Raw genomic sequence first — 20,150 nt, 5'->3', positions numbered from 1 at the left:
AGCGGGACCCCCTTCGCCGTCTCTCCTGTGCTGTTGTTCCAGCCTCCCACCTCCGTCTCCCTGCCCTCTATCCCCTGCTACGGTGCCACCCCCAGTTTTCTCCTGAAGCTGCTTCCAGCAGCCGCCTGCTCGGAAAACAGACGAGTGCTGCCCCGCCTCGGCGCCCTCGCCCTTCTGTTCTTGCCTGCAGTCAGCACGGGGACAGAGAACAGTCTGACCTTGCCCTCAGATGCCCAGCTGAGCTCGGGCAAGTCCCTTCCTCTCTGACTTCAGCTCCTTCACCTGCCCCGTGAGAGGCTCAGACCAATGATCTCCCAGGTTCACTGGCCTCCTGGTGACGGTTTGAACCCTCTCCTTTCAGGGAAGGTCGTGCTGGCCGAGACCACCGCCGCGCACGCCACACTGACGGGCTTGCACTACTACCACCAGGACTGGTCCCATGCAGCCGCCTATGTCACGGTGCCTCCCCTGAGACTGGACACCAACACCTCAACCTACCTCATGAGCCTGCTGGCCAAGTAAGGTGTTTCAGCAGGACCACGGCGCGGCATTATCTCACAATGTGCGCCATTCCGGGAATTTGTAGATCTTTAAGGTGATATCGTAGAGGCCCCAAACCTGACCTAAGTTTGATTTCGTTGTGTCCAGAGGATGATTTTTGCTTTTGTTAGCTTCTCCATGCAGCTCCTATCACCACTTGATTTGGATGAGAGCTTCTGAGGTGACGAGTAAAGAGCGTATATAAAACTGTGAAAAGTGGTTTTTCAGAATTTCAAAGGATATTGACACCTTACACTGGAGACCACTGGGGAACTCTAGGATGTGGTCTCTGACTTACCCTAGAAAATCTGTGCATCTTTCTATCTCTCGTCTTTCTTCACCTCTCCCTCTTCTCATTGTGTCCCACGTGGTTTTCTCTCGTTGTATGTACCTCCCTCCTTCCATGTGTTTCTCCCTCCTTTCTTTCCTCTTCCCCTTTTCCTTCTGCACCTTCTCCCTCTTTCCCCGTAACATCTTCCTCCAGACCTCCCTTTCCCCAGCTCTTCTTTTTCTAACACTGCTTTTCCCCATTCCACCCAGGTCTAAATAAAATGCTTTAATGAATCGTCTGAATTTGTTGGGACACAAACATGGAAAGATTTTGTTTCGTTTTGCTTCAAATTCTTTCTTGCCTCTAGTGACATTTTGATACTGGTAAAGGCCATTGCTTTTTCTTCTCTTTTGCTTATTGAAGTCCAGTTCAGTTCAAAAGTCAGTCTCTTCCCCTCCCACCCCCCAGCTCAGAGAATTAATAGGGGTTAGGATTAAAGGGGTGGGGAATTCCATTCCATACCCAACACGATCTGTACTCCTGCACTAATTGTTGCTGCTTCTCTGGCTAAAAGTGACTGGCCTTTGGGGCCCTCCTTGTATGGGGCATGTGCCCAGATACAGGCTCTCTTGAGTCACCCTCACGCAATCCTCTGACACAGGAGATGGAGTGCAGCTTGACCTCTCCTTCCCGTACCTTCCCGGCTTCCAGAACTAGCAATTCCCTGTGAACAAGAATCTGGCCAAGCAGCTTAAGCCTGGCCGCCTTCTACAGTATCTGGGGCCCAGAGCAAGCTCACACAGCTTTGCCACTCCCTACGGTGGGAGGGCAGGCTGGCCCCCACCCCTGGCTCTCCTCACCCAGAGGCTCAGGCAGGTGCCCGCTGCTGTCACCTCTGTTCTCCACAGGTGAACCTCTTGAAATGTCCCCTCTTGAGACTACTTGGGGGAGAGGAAAGCACCATTCAACCCATGAAAAGAGGAAGAAGGGAGAGACTGCAGGACTCACCATTCTGCCAACACCTCAGTCGCCCTCCCTGTCTTCTGCTTTTACAAGACCTAGGGGTGGTGATACACCTCTGTTAGGGTGATGGTGGGGGGGTGTTGATGTAAGTGACCAGCCCCAGTTGGAGGTGGCTGTCGTTAGATAATGGGGCTTTTATTTCATCCATGTCCTTAGTTTTCAGTCCTGGTTGGCTAACAACTGGAAAATTTCCACTCCACATCCTGCTACGTTAACAACCGAAAGAGCAGTGTGGGGCTTTCCAAATACAACTGGAGTGCAGGCAGTAGGGTCCCGGGGTGAAGGTGGCCCCTGGAGGGGCAGGATATGCTGTGGCACAGTGGCAGTAATTAAAGTCTGTCCCATAGTTTTGCTGTGATTCTGAGCAGTGGCAGCTCTGACAGATTTAACCAATTTGAGAGAGTAAAGGGAGAAATGCTAGATCAGCTCTTTCTTTTAAAAATGCTTGTTGTTGGGAAAAAACCGGCCTCCTTTTCATCATTATCAACACAGCAAAAACAAACAAGTATCAAGAACCCACTATAAGAATTTGGGCTCAGTTCCAAGATCAAAGAATCTTTTGAAATACCTCTGCTTGCCACAAGCAAATTTACTGAAAGAACAAAAAGGTAGTAAAACTCCCAACCCACCCAAATTACAGTGCCCAAAGCCACACAAATTTAAATAGGCAGGGGAAGAAAAGTATTATTAATCGAATAATTCAAGTTTTTATATCTAGCCTATTTTGTCAAATTTATTTAAATTATTATTTATTTATTTATTTATTTATTTATTTTTTTTTTTGCGGTACGCAGGCCTCTCACTGTTGTGGCCTCTCCCGTTGCGGAGCACAGGCTCCGGACGCACAGACTCAGCAGCCATGGCTCACGGGCCCAGCCGCTCCGCGGCATGTGGGATCTTCCCAGACCGGGCACGAGCCTGTGTCCCCTGCATCGGCAGGCGGACTCTCAACCACTGCGCCACCAGGGAAGCCCTATTTAAATTATTTAACTAACTTCTATTCATTTAAATAGAATTATAATTTCATGTGAACTATTATGAGAATAGTTTGAATCCCATTTTTTAATATTTATTTATTTGGTTGCATTGGGTCTTAGTTGCAGCAGGCGGGCTCCTTCGTTGCAGCTCATGGGCTCCTTAGTTGCGACTCGCTGGCTCCTTAGTTATAGCACACGAACCCTTAGTTACGGCCTGTGGGATCTAGTTCCCAGATCAGGGATCGAACCCAGGCCCCCTGCATTGGAAGCTCAGAGTCTTAATCACTGTGCCACCAGGGAAGTCCCCAAATCCCTTTTTTAATCAGTGCATATTGTAAACGTGTGCAGTTTTATAGAATTTGGAGCATAGTTTTTACATTTTTAGGAATTTATGATTACTATAATTTTGCTTCTATGACGTTGTTGGTGATAATTGGTATTATGCAAAATACTTGATAGAAAACCCAGACACCAATTATCATATTTCTATAAGAAAATATGAGCTGTTTCATAATGATCTACTTTAGGATGTGGTTTCTTCGAATATACCAGGGTAATAAGTACAATCTATAGATATAAGGATTTGTCCTTTATTTAAAATCTGACTTCTCAAAGGGATCAGAAATTTTTTCATTTGAACATATATATTTTTAAAGTACTTAACAAAAGGCAGTGGTGTTTTAAACTTTAAAGAGTAAGGATGGGTCTGTCATACCTCTCAGATTCAGGGCAGCATCAGGGGACCCCAAAAGCCCTTCTGTAATGTGCCCCCCCATTCACTCTTGCCTAGTAAGCACTTATTTGTGTAGGGGCCTTTTTAGAAAAGTGGGTGCTCAGTAAGACTTGTCAGTTAAAGCATGGGGTCCTGGGGTCCCAGACCCTCAACCCAGGACTCTGATGGGCATCTTCTGATCTGAGCCCTACCCGGGTGTCTGGAGGATCCCTGAGGAGCAAGTGAAAACCTAAAGATTCTGTTTATCTCTGGTGGGTTCTGCAGGTCTGGGGGATGTGGGGATCCCCAGGAGACCCTAGAATAAACCCTCTGCTCTGTGGAAGAGCCCCTCCCGCAGTCTCTGAGAGGGCCCAGAACAGCGACTTTGGCGCAGGGAGCTACCAGCCCATGCCACAGAGTGGCATGCTATGTGCACTCTCACTGATGTAAGTCTCTGCCCCGAGTTCTGAGCTGGCCCGGAACCCCTCGAGAGCCTGGCCGTGCCTTACCCACCGTAGCCTCAGCAACCATTTGAGGACCATGTTCACAGATGGCAGCGGCGATGAACCACTGGCACGTCGTTGCTGGTTGATCAAGGCAGACTTCTCTTCCGCCTTGTCCTTCCTCTTCCCTGCAGGGCCAGGAGAGCCCTCACATCCAAGCAAAGCTTAACAGGGAACTCGAGTGTTTTACCAAGCACATGCTTATTGCCAGCAGGGCCTGGTGCAGGTTGAGGAGGGAGATGAGAGGGAGTCGGCATATGGTTCTATGGAAGTAAAACTACCTCCACCCTCTCACTTTAGTTAAACTCTTTTTTTTTAATTTATTTATTTATTTTTGGCTGCGTTGGGTCTTCATTGCTGTGCGCAGGCTTTCTCTAGTTGCAGCGAGCGGGAGCTACTCTTCGTTGCAGTGTGCGGGCTTCATTGTGGTGGCTACTCTTGTGGAGCACGGGCTCTAGGCGCGCAGTTTTCAGTAACTGTGGCACACAGGCTCAGTAGCTGTGGCACGCGGGCTCAGTAGTTGTGGTTGCCCCACGGCATGTGGGATCTTCCCAGACCAGGGCTTGAACCCATGTCCCCTGCATTGGCAGGTGGATTCTTAACCACTGTGCCACCAGGGAAGCCCTTAGTTAAACTCTTAAGTTCAATTTTTCTCCACCCGTTAGTTCTCTTAACATCCAAAGACTCTCAGTGTCTCCCGTGACGCTGGCATTCTGTGCCACAGTTGGCACATACACTCATTCTGCAGATGTGTAAACTGAGGCTCTCACAGATAACTCGCTAGAGGCCATACAGCTATGAAGTGGCAGAGCTGAGATCGAAACCAGCTTTGCCGGGTTTCCAAGTGAAGGTTTTTTCTCTGTCCCTGTCCCCACCCTCTGGGACCCTGGCCTCCCCTCCCCTTACTGGTCATGTCCTTCTCTCTACCCAGTGATACTCTGAACATTGTGGCGTCAGATCACCGGCCTTTCACCACGAAGCAGAAAGCTATGGGCAAGGAGGACTTCACCAAGATCCCACACGGCGTGAGCGGCGTACAGGACCGCATGAGCGTCATCTGGGAGAGAGGAGTGGTATGTTCCCACGACCCCTCCCCACTCTGGGCCTCAGAAGAATTTTCACCCTTAGGAGGGCTGGGTCAACCACAGCTCCTGTTTCACTCAAAAGGAAAACAGAAAAGGTATTTTTTTTCCTGATCGGAAAGGTAATAATGCCTAGCGTAAAAATTTGGAAAATACGGCAAAGTATTAGGAAAAAACCCCATAATTCCATACTGGGAAATTATTAATATTTTGGTATATTTCTTTCCAGCTCTATGCATGTACTATACATTATTTTAATTACTGGGTTCATCTTCTTTTCATATAACAGTGTATTTTGAGTGTCTTCCTGTATCAGTAAAAATTCTTTAAAAACATATTTTTAATGGCTAAATAATATTCCCTCCAACGGCAGTGCCATACTTCAATGAATCCTTCCACGATGTTTGGAACTTTCAGCTGTTTCAAATTTTTGCTCTTAGAAATAATGCTGCAGAGAATCTCTTTGTTCATGAGCGTACATCAGCATTTCTAATTATTTCCTGAGGACAGATTCCTAGAAGCGGATTTCTGGGCCAAGGGATATGAACCTTTTTAAAGATCTTGATATCTTTTGTCCAATAATAAAGATAGAGGCTGGGACTTCATTTGAATACCTCCTGTTCTGCCCGTGAAGAATAAGTAGTTTTGATCTTGACCTATCACAGATTAGATGCAGCATAGAGTATGAGGCCAAAGAGATTTGAAATCCTCAAGCCTAAACAACCAGCTCGGGGAAGACCCATGAGGCAGCTCCAGAATCCCCTTTGAAAAGGGTCCACGGTGCCTTCATGGGTGGGACGATAAGATGCCTTTCCAGGAGAGAATATATGTCCCTTCGTGGATGCAGGGAAGCTCCTGATTTATCCAGAGTGAGTACCGAGTAGACCTGGTTTTACAAACAGGAGGTAGATTTGCACCAGGAAAGCAACCTTTTGGAACAAGGGCCCACCCGCCCCCATTGCTGCAAGAAGGAGAGAGGAGTAGCATGGAACCAAGCCTAGCAAGTTGGCTCATCTGAGATGATGCCCGTGGCGTTGTCCTTCTCAGCACCATTGTTCTGAGCAACTAAAAGCCCTCAGGCCAGGGTCAAGCGTGACCCAGGATTTGAGGCACACACACAGGGCCTCAGTTGACCTAACACTTTTGCAATGTTTCAGGTTGGAGGAAAAATGGATGAGAACCGTTTTGTGGCTGTTACCAGTTCCAATGCAGCGAAGATTCTCAACCTGTATCCCCGCAAGGGCCGCATCATCCCTGGAGCCGATGCCGACGTGGTGGTGTGGGACCCAGAAGCTACAAAGTAAAACCTGCTGCTAGTCTCCAGGGCTAGAGGGACTTGGGATTTTAAGGGCCTTATATTACAGAGCTCCAAAAGCATATCATCTTTGCACTACTTATAGCATAGAGCAAGATGACCCTAAGGTGTGCTCAATTCAACAAATACTTGAGGGCTTGCCATGGTCCAAGCACTAGGAATGCAACAGTGAGCAAGAAGGTCTGAAGATCTGCTATAGTGCAGCTCCATGTGCACGGCACTTTACAGTTTTTCAGAGCTAGGTCACATCAACTATCTCGTTTGCTTTTCACATAGCCCCAAGAAGCACTTAAGCCTAAAGTTCTTATTTCCATTTTACTGTTGAAGAAACTAAGAGCAGAGAGTAGAGGGACTCCCCACATGACATAGCTAATAATTGGCTGAACCAGATAGATGTCCTGACACTCAGTTCCGGACTCTTACACCAACACTCTGCTTCTCCCGTTGAGGGTGTGTGTCCCCTTGAGCACACAGCGCTTGACACCCATGGCGTTAATGAACACAAGTTGAGTGGGTAAATGATGTGAATCAGGAGTTATCAAGCCACAGGATAACTCACCTGTTATGAGCATCATCTTTTTTTTTAGTTAATTTATTTAATTTATTTTGTTTTGGCTGCGTTGAGTCTTCATTGCTGCACAGAGGCTTTCTCTAGTTCTGGCGAGCAGGGGCTACTCTTCCTTGCAGTGCACTGGCTTCTCACTGCGGTGGCTTCTCTTGTGGCAGAGCATGGGCTCTAGGTGCACAGGCTTCGGTAGTTGTGGCACGCTGGCTCAGTCGTTGTGGCTCGTGGGCTCTAGAGAGCAGCCTCAGTAGTTGTGGTGCACGGGCTTAGCTGCTCCGCGACATGTGGGATCTTCCCGGATCGGGGTTCGAACCCCTGTCCCCTGCACTGGCAGGCGGATTCCCAACCACTGCGCCACCAGGGAAGCCCCAGGGCATCATCTTTACTCAGAGATTTGAGCAGGGTAATGGGAATTGTTTTTTGTTTTTTGTTTTTTTTTTTTGCGGTACGCGGGCCTCTCACTGTTGTGGCCTCTCCCATTGCGGAGCACAGGCTCCGGACACGCAGGCTCAGCGGCCATGGCTCACGGACCCAGCCGCTCTGCGGCATGTGGGATCTTCCCGAACCGGGGCACGAACCCGTGTCCCCTGCATCGGCAGGCGGACTCTCAACCACTGTGCCACCAGGGAAGCCCTGGGAATTGTTTTTTAATGTTAAATTTCATTCAGTCACTCAACAAATAGAAAAGTGCCACCATTTGCTGAGCACTTTTCTAGGTGCACAAGCTAGCAGTGAACAAGATAGACAAAAATGTGCAGGGATTTTGAAGATAAAAAGTTGAATTGCAAAGAAACGCACCTCCCTGCTGGGATCCCCACACTGCTTCTCCATTAGGGCACTTGAGAAGCCGGGTTCTGCATCCAGCCTGGGGCTGGTCCCTGCTGCTGCTGCAGGTGTGGCTGTTAGGGATTGCTATTGGCAGAAAGACCCCTAGAGTACAGCCCAGTGTATTAGTCCGCTAGGGCTGCCATAACAAAATACCACAGACGGGAGGCTTAAACAGTAGAAGTTTATTTTCTCACAGTTCTGGAGACTAGAAGTCCAAGATCAAGGGGTCAGCAGAGTTGATTTCATTCTGAGGCCTCTCTCCTTGGTTTGTAGATGGCCATCTTCTCCCTCTGTCTTCACATGGCACTTCCTCTGTGCGTGCACTTCTGGTGTCTCAATTTCCTCTTCTTATCAGGACACCCATTTGATTGGATTAGGGTCCACCTATATGACCTCATTTCACTTTAATTGGTTCTTTAAAGGCCCTATCTCCAAATACAGTCACATTCTGAGGTACTGGGGGCTAGGACTTCAACATATAAATTTGTGGGGCTCACAGTCCATCCTAGCCTTTGGGGGTCATCCCTTCCTACTGAGCATTATCCCTTCCCACTGAGCAGCATCCCTTCCCACTGAACATTATCCCTTCCCACTGAGCATTATCCCTTCCCACTGAGCATCTTCCCTTCCCACTGAGCATCTTCCCTTCCCACTGAGCATCTTCCCTTCCCACTGAGCGTTATCCCTTCCCACTGAGCATCTTCCCTTCCTGCTAAGTACCTTCCCTTCTGTTGAGCTGTGACATCTATACCTCCTCTCAGAGCGTTCTCTCCTGCCACTGCCTTCCCACCAGGACCATCTCAGCCAGCACCCAGGTGCAGGGAGGAGACTTCAACCTGTACGAGAACATGCGTTGCCACGGTGTCCCACTGGTCACCATCAGCCGGGGGCGGGTCGTGTACGAGAACGGCGTCTTCATGTGCGCTGAGGGCACCGGCAAGTTCTGCCCCTTGAGGTCCTTCCCAGACACTGTCTACAAGAAGCTGGTCCAGAGAGAAAAGGTAAGGTGGGGGGGGGGGCGAAGAAGACGTGTGGGAAGAGGTTGAAGGCCCCTGGCGGCGACATCCTATATGACTTTTAAATCTCAAAGATGTTCTCACTCTGTCTTTCCACCAAATCTTATTGCCTGAATAGTCACTTTGGGAACAATCAAAATAGTAGAAAAGGAGCACCTGTAACAAAGTAAAATTTATTGGGAAGGGTCCCCAACTCCCTGGGAGCCCGGGGGTACTATGAGGTGCTCATAGCTATCCCTGACATCCAGGCTTCTTGTCGTCCCTCAGGGGCAGGGGACTCCTGGCTTGGCCTGGTTGTCATATTTGCCCTGGAGATGCTCTTTCCCCAAAATCCCCACAGCCGCCCTGTAACTGCAGTAGGCTGGGTGGGCTGTGCTGAGTCTGGGCCCCCCAATGAATTGGTCAAGCCGGATCTAGCTCACTGCCATGCGGGGGTGGCCTGAGGTCTTATCGTGAGAGTTTCATCCAGTCCTCGGATTCCGTAAACACCCTGGGTGCTCACTGAAGCTTGGGGCTCCACCTTACCCCCAGGGATACCAAACTCTGGGTAGAGTTTCATCCAAAAGGAGACTGGCTGTTCCCTCGTTGCTTGGGGATTGATTGTCCAGCCTTACCTTTGAGAGCTGTCCCGACAACTCCAGGTGCTGGGAACCAACTGCAGCCCTGGCCTCTGGGTGGAGAACCCAAATCATCAGAAAAGAACAAATCTGACAAAACTGACAGGTGAAATCATCATGAGGTCTCCCTTTCCCTTCCTCCGGCATAAAGCAATATTATTATGGTTTAAAACGCTCCCGCCTAGCTACTTCCAGATTCTGTCTAGAAAGGGTGGGTGTTCTTAGAAATATCATGACCAAGGGCCTGGGAGCCCCAGCCCAAATGCAGGTCTTCTATCAGGGAGCAGACTTGGATTACCTAAAAAAAAAGCATGACTTTAGTTATCCCAGTATTCAATTCAAAAGCGAACTCAGGATCTCTCGGGTAGGTGAATGGTCCCATCTCCAGTATGCTTCCCAGATGTGGACAACGTCAGGAGACCTCAGCCCCACCTCTGGGGGACGTGCCACAAAGAACTGTAAGAGCGACACATTCACACGCTAGACTACCTGACCAAGGGTGGCAATGATTTAAAATAAGAAAACGGAAAATAACAAGTGTCAGTGAGGCTATGGAGAAATTGGAGCCCTCGTTCATCGTCAGATGAATGTAAAAGGTGCAGCCACTTTGGAAAACAGTTTGGCAGTTCCCAAAATGTTAGCTATAGAGTCACCAAAATAACTCAGCAGTTCCACTCTTGGGTATATACAGAGTCAAGAAAAATGAAAATATATGTCTTCACAAAACCTCGTACATGAATGTCATAGCAGCATTATTCATAAAGGCCAAAAAGTGGGAACAGTGTACACGTCCATCAACTACTGAATAAACAAAATGTGGTATATCCATACAATGGAATATTATTCAGCCATAAAAGGGAATGGAGTGCTAATATATGCTACATACAACACACATGACCCTCAAAAGCATCATGCTAAGTGAAAGAATCCAGTCACAAAAGACCACATATTAAGTGATTCCATTCATATGAAATGTTCAGAAGAAGCAAATCCATAGACAGAAAATAGATTAGTGGTTGCTTAGGACTGGCCAGAGGGGAGAATGGGAGTGACTGCTCACGGGGACGGAGATTCTTTTGGGGGTGATGAAAATATTTTGGAATTACACAGTGTTGGTGGCACAAACTTGTGAATTACACTAAACACCCCTGAAATGTATTCTTTTAAATGGTGAATTTTATGGTATGTGAATTATATCTCAATTTGAAAAAACAAAAAATCTTCAAACAGTTCTGTGGCTTTCCCAAAAAAAGATGTTTTAGTCAGGAAATAGGATCAAAAGAGGGCAGAGAAAGTGTTTGAAGCCCTTCTAAAAACCAACCTGGGACTTCCCTGGTAGCGCAGTGGTTAGGAATCCACCTGCCAATGCAGGGGACACGGGTTCGATTCCTGGTCCAGGAAGATCCCACATGCTGCGGAGCAGCTAAGCCCGTGTGCCGCAACTACTGAGCCTGTGCTCTAGAGCCCACGAGCCACAACTACTGAGCCTGCGCGCGCCTAGAGCCCGTGCTCCGAAACAAGAGAAGCCACCGCAATGAGAAGCCCGCGTGCCACAGGGAAGAGTAGCCCCCGCTCGTGGCAACTAGAAAAGCCCACGTGCAGCAACGAAGACCCAACGCAGCCAAAACTAATAAAAATAAATAAATAAATAAAAACCAACCTCACAAGAATGTCAGACAGATACCAATTCACATCAGACCGCTCTTAGGGCCAGACGTAGTGGAAGAGCCCAGCTTCTAGGACTGATATAAATTCAACTCAGAGGCCCTTTATCCAAAGCACTTATAATGACAACATAAGGTCCTCAAGAAAAAGCCAATTCTATTCCCTATTCTCTGGTATAACCCTTATGTAACAGAATGCAGGTACGCAAAAAACTTCATTTCCCCCAAATTATAAATAAGCAGTCCCTACAGAGCAGGGTCCTCAGGAAAGAAAGTAGCTCTGGGGTTGGGACCAGTTGTATAAAGCCAAAGCAAGGGGCTGCCGGGAGCCGGGTCCTGCCAAGGTCACTCACCCAGGATTCATCAGGTCTGTACTCCCACCCTTCACCCCCGGAACCCCAAAGTGCAGCCTGGTAAAGGCTAAAACACTTCAGACCAGTTTTGACATTCTGAGGACTGAGCTCAACTACAGATCTGTTGGAGAATACAAAGGAATATGTAAGCTGAAGAGCCTTCCAGATATCACCCTTATCTGTTGTTTCTCTCAACAAGGTTTTCAGCAAGCATTGTGCAGCAAGGAGATTGAGGTTATGTCACTGAAGAGTGCCTGGGGTGTAAATTATTTACGCTGCCGCTTCAGACCTTATGCACACACTCCAACACACTTCCTCTTGCAGCAAAACTTTGTAATATGATTAAGCCCCGAACTGACCCCTGCAATAATAACAGCTGCTGGTACTTACATGTCACTCACCGTGTGCCAGAGCTTTACGCGTTCTATTTCATTTGATCTCATAACAACTCTGTATTCTTATAAATAAGAAAACACGCACAGAGAGGTAACATAACTTGCACAAGGTCACACAGCTTACACGTAACAGAGCTAGGAGTGGAACCCAGGCAGCCTGGTTGTAGAATATAGGCTCTTAACTCTATTGCCTTTGTGAGTACAAAATTAACTACTATTGCTGCCGGGGGATTCTAATCTCCAAATCAGCTGTATTTAGCCTCTATTCCCACAAAGTTGTCAGATCACAATAAAAGGCCTGGCCTCTTGAGAGCCTGGCAAGTGAGGGGATGACATTGCTCCGTGTGAGGGGTGCTCTCTAAAGCTGAATACCTCAGAAGTCTACCCGCTACCTTGGAAAACATTCCACCGATGTCAAGGGGAGTCAGTGGGTATCTCTATGCACATGCATGCAAACACTCACACACATATGCACTATTTAGGAGGTACAAGCGGATTCTCTACCCCTGGGTTCAAGGTGTAGGAAGGCTTTGTCACATGCAGTAATTTGGGTCCTAAGAAGAGTGGCAGCTTCCAAAGTCTTATCAGCCATCAAGGAGGCTCTGGTGGTGGTGGTGGCTTGGCCCTGAGGGTTGATGCTGTCTGTGCTCTGATGGCATCATCTTTTCCCCTTTTCTGCTCTCCACCTTCACTAGACCTTAAAGGTGAGGGGAGTGGACCGCACTCCCTACCTGGGGGATGTAGCTGTCGTTGTGCATCCTGGGAAAAAAGAGATGGGAACGCCACTCGCAGACACTCCTACCCGGCCTGTTACCCGACACGGAGGCATGAGGGACCTTCATGAATCCAGCTTCAGCCTCTCTGGTAAGAGCAAGGGCCACTTGGCCTGGCACCTGCATCTCCACCACAGTGAGGGGACAGGAGGAGGGCAGAGGGACTAGGAACCCCACCCCGGCAGAGGGGTTTATGCTGCTTTCCTCTTCATCTTCTCCCTCCCTCCCCAATCCCCTGCCCGGTGACGACGGCTGGGCCCCATGTTATAGACACACAAATATTGGCGGGCGGGGAAGGAGGGCTCTCCCAGTCCCTGGGCGCCAGCCGCTCTTAACAGGCCATGGCCCTTTTGGGCCTTTCCCCGTGGTTTCTAAGTTCAAATAGTTTCATCCCTTGAGATACCTTGAGGGCCCTGCACATAGGGATGCCCCAGAGACGATCTGAGCGCGGAAGCGTTAACTCTGTGCTACGTGGGTCTGCACCCTCATCCCCACCCCGCTCCTCAGCAGCCTCGCTGAAAGACGTGGTACTTCCCTTATACCCTTTCCTCCCTCATCTTAACCTCAGGTTTGCCACCTTCTTTTCTGCCCGGAATTGTACTGTATGTAATACAATATAGAATATATGGGGTGTATCTATGCTTAGAGACTTTATCGTCGACAGCGTGTGTCCCAGGTGCTCGGCCGTAGTTAAAGGTGGGGGTCATGGCGGCATAAACGGCGAGCCTCACTGGAGAGCAGGCAGAGACGGTAAGATGCCTTGGTCCTGCAAGCAGCTTTGCTGGAAGCCATGATCCCTACTTGAAAGGGGCAGAGGCCGGGTCTCACTGAACGGCCTTCACGACTAGCCCTGGCGCAGACTGAGCCTCCGCTCTGCAAGAGCCGTGCTGGGGCCGGAAGGTGAGAGGAGCAAGATCCTGGGGAAGGTGAGACGCAGCCACAAACTGTCCTAACATGAGAGGCCGAGAACTAAACCAGAGGGGAGCCGGGGGGCACGGCTGCCCGCTGAGCTTCCTCTGTGCCCAGCCGTGTGCTGGCCGCAGCTCAGGTGGTTCTTGACTGAGGAGCTGACCACCTGTGGAGAGGGGTCCTCTCCACCACCCTCCCCATTGTCTCAGAGCCAATCTCATTACGGAGATAACTTCTCCCCCACCCTGAGGGCCACTGCTACTCCCACCAGTGATGGGACTGAGTGCAGGGAGTCAGAAAGGGATCTGCGGGGTGGAGTGTCAGCGGGAGCCCCGGCCTTGCCGGTCCACGAGGTGTAGCTCCCCACGGCTGCCTGGGTCTGCCGCTTCCTGCAGCCGCCAGCCTCGGGAGAAGCAGCAAGGCCCCCCAGAGCTGCGAGCCCCCTCTGGCCTCTGGCTTCTGCTCCCACCCAAGTCTCGGGCAGAGCCAAGACTGGGCGGAACCGCTCTCAGGTTCAGCAGACATCAGGCAGCCTCTCACCTTCCCTCCGCCCCAAGCCTGGTCTGTTCTAAACGGGACAGGCTGAAGAATGTCCCATCACACACCCTGGGGCACAGACCTTCTTTTCTTTTTTTCAATTTATTTATTTATTTATTTTTTGCTGCACCACAGGGCATGCGGGAATCTTGTTTCCCCGACCAGGGATCGAACCCATGTCTCCTGCAGTGGAAGCACGGAGTCTTAACCACTGCACTGCCAGGGAAGTTCCCAGGCCTTCTTTTCTAAGTCTCGGGACTTCGAGACGTGGGGGCCTTTGGGGTGCTGTTCTTTGATTTTCCAAAGCAGTGGCACACCCTTCCTTCTCGCTCTCTTGCTCACTGAGGCATATGTGCGAAGGTCCACTTGCTAACAGGCATCTCCCTGGTCCGTGTGCTTGGCAAGAGACCATACCCCCAGGGCTGGCAGCAGTGAAGGCAGTGTAGCAAGGCAGTTAATCATGGAGGCTCTGAACCAGGAAGACCTGGGTTCAAGTCCAGGCTCTACCACTTATACGCTGTGTGACATTAGCCAAGTTAACTTCCCTGAGCCTCAGTTTCCCCACCTGTAAAATGAGATGGAGTTGGATTGAGGATTAAATTAGATCCTAAGCACGGAGGACCTGGTTTTATTACCCAGGGGAGCTCACCCTCTGCTTCCTTCCTTGCAGGTTCTCAGATCGATGACCATGTTCCAAAGAGAGCCTCAGCTCGGATCCTCGCTCCCCCCGGAGGCAGGTCAAGTGGCATTTGGTAAAGGCACTGACCAGCCCCCCAAGTGAAGATGCACCGCTGCCACCAGCCCACACGCCCTCCGGCCACAGCTGCAGGGGGCGGGAGAGGCCGGGCTGGGCAGCGCACCACCTGAGGGGGCCCCGGGACACGGGGAGCCCTCCCCATGTCTGACACGTGATTCACTGTGCTTCGAGCCGACCCTAACAGGCACTTTGAGATGTGTTCCTCCTGCTGCAGTCCTTTCCTGCCTTGGCCTCGGCAGGCTTCCCGGGGGCCCATGCTATGCACAGAGCCCAATGCATAGAGCCTGGCCCCGCCCCTCCTCTCACACCCATCTCTGGGCTGGCCTTGGGAAAGCCCGACCTTAGTGCCCTGCCCCTGGCTGACCCGCCAGCTGTCCAGAGCACTTTAGCAGATGTGTTTTAAAAGAAAAGGACTCCCTCCCCCATCCCCTTCGGCCCAGTGGTCACTTTCCCCAAGTCAGACAGGTGTTAGCATCCCAGCCATGCCCAGGACATCCGGTTTTTCCCCACTCATCTCCCGCCCCTGTTTGGTTGTGGCTGGGACACTCTGTGCCCTTTGCCAGCTGCTTCCTCTCCGCCACCCCCCAGGAGTCCCAGGCCCAGAAGGGCTGGCCGGGCGGGCATGAGGCTGGTGCCAGGCGCGTGTATATGATTTTGTTTTGCACGTTTGGTTTGCGCAGTGGTTTGGTTTGACTTGTTTGTGCATCCTGTGAAAAATGACGGTGCTTCGTGTCACTAGCATAGCATAGAAACAGGAATAGATGTGGACCTTAGGAGATGCTGCATCGACACCAACCAGACAGCCTAGGGCACCGATGACAGGGGTGAGAGGGGGATACTGGACTCGCAGGCCCTTTTTCTCCCTTCCTGGAGTCTTCCTGTCCTTCCCCTCCCCTCCTGGTCTAGTTTCCTGCACCCTGAGAGGGTGCCCGGGATGCTGGCCCCGCAGACCTTCAGGGAGCAGGGTGGCCTTTCCCATCTCTGGCCCTGGTCACTCCCAGCACTAACGCCACACACACACACACCCAGCCGCCTGTACGCTTCCGCCTACTGGACCAAGGCCCCGCCGCTCATCCGTGTGGTTGGCGAGAGGCCTCATGCCTGCTAAGAGAGATGGGGGTGGGACTAGATCCAGGTGGGAGGCCAGGCCAGCAGGACCTGGTTGTAGCCCACAGCGCTGCTCCGGGGCTGCAGTCTCCTGTGGTCAGCACCTCACCCTAACCTGCCTGTGGCCTCCATCTCCTCCCAGTTGGGCCCTCCCTGCCTCCAAAGCTCCAGGTGGTTTCCATGGAAACACTAGAGGCTGCCCTTGCTAAGCCTTGTTCCCCCTCCGGGAGTGACATCATGTTGCACATTTGGTCTGAGCACCCGGGCTGACACGCGGCTCCTGGTCTCTTGGGCCGGTGGTCATACCCGGCACATTTCTGTAGTGCTTTTCACGTTGTCAAAGCCCTTTCATGTATGAGCTCTCAATTGCTCCTCACGACAGCTGAGTGTGTATTATTCCCCCATTTCACAGCTGTGGCCCAGAAAGCTTAGGCCTTCTGACTCCAGAAATGTCCAGGACTGTCCTTAAGAGCTTGGCTGTGTACCCTAGCTGTGGACAGGAGGAGTGGAGTGACATCTCTTGCAGATCCCACCTGAGAGTTTAACCAACTAAAAGACTTACTCTCCCAGTAGGCATTCTGCTTTGTTTTGCACAGGTAGATAAATTTTTCTTGTAAACAAACTGACGCGTATCACTGTTTGAGCCAGAGCCAGTTACTTGTTGGAGGCCTGCCCTGTGGTTTGAGCTGTCCCCACATCCTCACTTAGGAGCTGAGAGGACTGAGACAGTAACCCAGGAAGCAGAGGCAACAAAGACACTCATGGAGGGTGGTGGCCATGGGGACAGTTGGTGGGGATCTGAGCCTAGGAAATTGTGTGACGCTGACCCCGTGGTACAGCGCGCATCATCTTTATTCCTTTCAGCCCTTGCTGGGTCATGGGCCTTGGGCAGATGCCAAAGAGCCAAGCAGTGGTGGTGGCCAGGGGGCAGAGCATCCCTGCTTGGGCTAGGAAAGCTTTACCTTCTCTGAGTGCCTCCGCCTGAGAGATGCGTGGTCCGTGGCTCTGGGAGACCACATGTTGGTGTGGTCCATCGAAGGCCTTCCACTTCATTCACCCCCGACCCTTACATAGACCCACCCTTGCCCAGGAGCTTCTAGATGAAAATCAGAAGGAGGTTCAAGGAACCAAATGAAAGGTCACCCCCTGCCACCCATTCCCTGCCCCTGTGCCGAGCTCCAGCCAGCCACATCACCAGCCCCATTGGCTCTTGGTTGGAATGAAAAGGGTCTCTGGTTGCACTGAATGCAGCTCTCAAACTGGTCTTGTACTTGCTGAATAAATACTGTTGTTCTTGCCTTAGCTGCTCTCTAGGTTTGTGGGGTTAAGTTACCAGAAAATTGTGCTACTGTATGTGTGTGTGTGTGTGCGCGTGTGTGTAGTGCTAGGAGTCCACAGTAGGTCTCGGTCAAGCCAATGCCGTGATGAGGGCTTTTCCGATACTGACCCAGAAACCACAGAACCACTCGGAAACCCAAACCCCCTCCAGCTGCCCAGGTGGCAGGCACAGCCTGGGGTCGGGATGGAGCCTCCAGCACCCAAGTGACTTCCTCACTCCTCTGTAAATGTCATGGTGCTAAGATTGTGTCAACCCCATGATGACACATGGTCCTGTGCTTTGGCCACCTGACTGAGGCAAAAACAAAACAGCCCGACTCGTTGTGTTCTGGTGCAGGTTTGTATTAAACTGTAGCTACTTCTCACTTGGTCTCAGTTGTGTTTCTTCAAAGAAGACGGAGCTTGGTAGGGGGCCTCTTCTTCCACAGTGGCTGGGATGAGGCTTCAGTTGCTAAAAAAGTCAGCTTTGGGCCTTCACTTGTGTTAGGTGGCAGGTGGCAGCTCACTGGGAGGCCTGAGCAGAGACTGAAGATTAAAAATGTTAAGAGATGGGAGCCTCAGTGGCCCGACAGCTAGTAGTCAGTCCTCTCTCCTGGTGGGAACAAAACCAAGGTTTTTGGTGCCAAATATCCCAGGACAAGTTTGGGCTGAGTTATCTGAAACAGGAATAATTAGGGGAAAACATCAGATACAAAAGACAGGCAGGAGTGGGGATGGGACTAGGCTTTCCCCACCCACCCTTTGTCACCTGTTCTCTTGGTTACCATTTTGGAAACCCATAGCCCCGTCTTCACACTGGAACCCTTGGCTGTTGGAATCATGGTCTCACAAAATCCCATTTCAAAGGACTGTACAAGGCCAGCGTGTCTTTGAAGGACCTGCAGGCTGCTCCCTGGCTCTCCGGAACCCCACCTTTTGCATTGGCCCACTGTGCCTTCAAACCCTTCCATCTGCATCAAGACTGATCTACCTTCTCTTAGATCTCAGCCAGAGGTTGGGGGGTTATCTGATCAAACACTTTCACACTAAAGAGTGAGTGAAATTGTTGCTACCAGTACTATGGGGTCACTTGTACTTCTTAGCCCCAAAAAACAAAACCTTAATGAGGGAATTTTAGGTAGAATGGGGAAATAGTTGGGAGCCGGAGAACCTTCTCAGTTCCCACCAAATAAGCAACCCTCCTGCAAATAAGGCAGCCCACGACCAAAAGAAATACCCAGAACACTGCAGTTAGGACAGAGCCCTTCACTGTAGTGAAATGAGCTGTGTGTATAAGTTCTACTGGGGTTTCGGAGCCAGATGGAAACACCATTATTGGGCTTGTGAAGGATGCCAAGTCCCTGGGGTGATACTGGGCCAAAGCACCTGTGTTACCCTGTTTCCCCATAGCATGCATGGGAGCACACCAGAATTTGATTAACTGCCAAAAATCCTTTGTGAGTGTTTGAATGAAAAATGGCATGGCAACTCACTTGGCAGGTCATGTGCACGGTAGCAGGTGGTTTATAGAAAAAAAAAAATAAGATACCCAGGAAGACACTGGTTGCCTTTGTACGTATGTAGTCGTGGGAAAACAAAAGACCACAGACTCAGACTTTAAAAGTAACACTTGATCGTTTGTAAGAGCCTGCATTTGTGGAAACTGAACCAGCCAGCAGCTAAGCAACCATCCATCACCCTCTATTTCTTCACTCCAATTACAGGCTGACTCTTATGTACAGGTACAGCCTAACACTAAGAACTGCCTTGCAGTTGTTGCAACGGAGGAGGATGGGCCTCATGACACCCAAGTGATAAAGAAGAAACCTCACGATACACGGGCAGCGTAGACCTTCTAGTCCTGAGTTAATAAACGGCTATTTGACCGTGTTGCCGACAACACATTTGAAAGGGCTCTTAGTACTTTTCCAGCAAAACATTCAAGGATCTAACATTTGTTGATACTTGATACCATCTTACAATGATGGCAGCTGAGTTCTTCACCTGCTTCCCTTCATATATTTACAAACCACACATGTACACCTAGAGGTATCTTGTCCGGGTTTGCCCAGACAGTCCTGGTTTAAGTCTATTGCCCTCCAGAATAATTATTAATAGCGCCCCCTTCACTTTCAAATGTGTCTTGGTTTGGACAATAAATAGGTACGCCTATATGATCGTGAGTTTATTAATATGCTTGTCAGGAGTCAAAAGTTTTTCCGTCACTGAAAGATGGAGGGCAGGGCATGGTGAGAGGCGAGGAAAAGGGGTCCTTTTTCACAGGTGAGGACTGGAGTTTCTGGTGGCGAGCTCTGAATCCCCGCACAGCCCTCGGCGGCCTCGTGAGGTCTCAGTGGCTGTGGACGCAGCAGAGTGGTAAAGGCCTGGGGGCGCTTTCCTGGCTTTTCAGTTTAGCTTATAGACCTTATTATTCCATTAAAAGCTGTAAGCCTACCAAATTTTATCATTTACTTTTAAAGGGACTTCGATTCAATTTATAAACTTAAACACATGACAACATTTTAAATTACATTTAAAATTCTATTTCCTTTTTAAATACCTTTCCCAAGTACTAAATAGCTATTACCAATCTGACAAACTTAGAGATATAGTGAGCTTAGAGGTTTATTAGATATTTCTTTGCTCGGCATAAATTTAGTAAGTTTTCGACGTAAAGTCATAAGTTACACATTTTAAATTAGTTCTGGGGTGCTCACTGTAACAGGCCAAAATTTCTTTTACGAGTATGACATAAACTACCAAATACGCTCAGATCCTCTCTCTCTCTCTTTTTAAAACTGAAGTATAGCTGATTTACAATGTTCTTTTAGTTTCAGGTGTACAGCACAGTGATTCTGTATATATGAGTTTCCAGACATAATCAAGACA

The 20,150-nt window shown here is 49.8% G+C and overlaps 1 protein-coding gene across 3 annotated transcripts in view; it reads left to right on the top strand.

The window, feature by feature from the left end:
• DPYSL5 (dihydropyrimidinase like 5) overlaps positions 1-17,631 on the top strand; it is an 87,555-nt gene extending 69,924 nt beyond the window's left edge. For 2 of the 3 annotated variants that reach the window (XM_029232843.1, XM_029232844.1), the window contains exons 8-13: positions 362-518; positions 4,958-5,099; positions 6,266-6,408; positions 8,610-8,817; positions 12,557-12,725; positions 14,751-15,039. In XM_029232843.1, the coding sequence (XP_029088676.1) occupies positions 362-518; positions 4,958-5,099; positions 6,266-6,408; positions 8,610-8,817; positions 12,557-12,725; positions 14,751-14,836 (905 nt within the window). In that variant the 3' untranslated portion in view covers positions 14,837-15,039. Of the gene's footprint in view, positions 1-361; positions 519-4,957; positions 5,100-6,265; positions 6,409-8,609; positions 8,818-12,556; positions 12,726-14,750 lie in introns of all 3 variants that reach the window. The other variant, XM_029232845.1, reaches the window with a different exon arrangement.
• The last annotated feature ends 2,519 nt before the right edge of the window (positions 17,632-20,150 follow it).

The sequence above is a fragment of the Monodon monoceros genome, unplaced genomic scaffold (genome assembly GCF_005190385.1).
Source record: "Monodon monoceros isolate NGI ecotype Baffin Bay Population unplaced genomic scaffold, NGI_Narwhal_1 Super_Scaffold_19, whole genome shotgun sequence".
NCBI classification, from domain to species: domain Eukaryota; kingdom Metazoa; phylum Chordata; class Mammalia; order Artiodactyla; family Monodontidae; genus Monodon; species Monodon monoceros.
The sequence above is the reverse complement of the archived record's forward strand: the minus strand, read 5'-3'. Positions and strand labels throughout refer to the sequence as shown.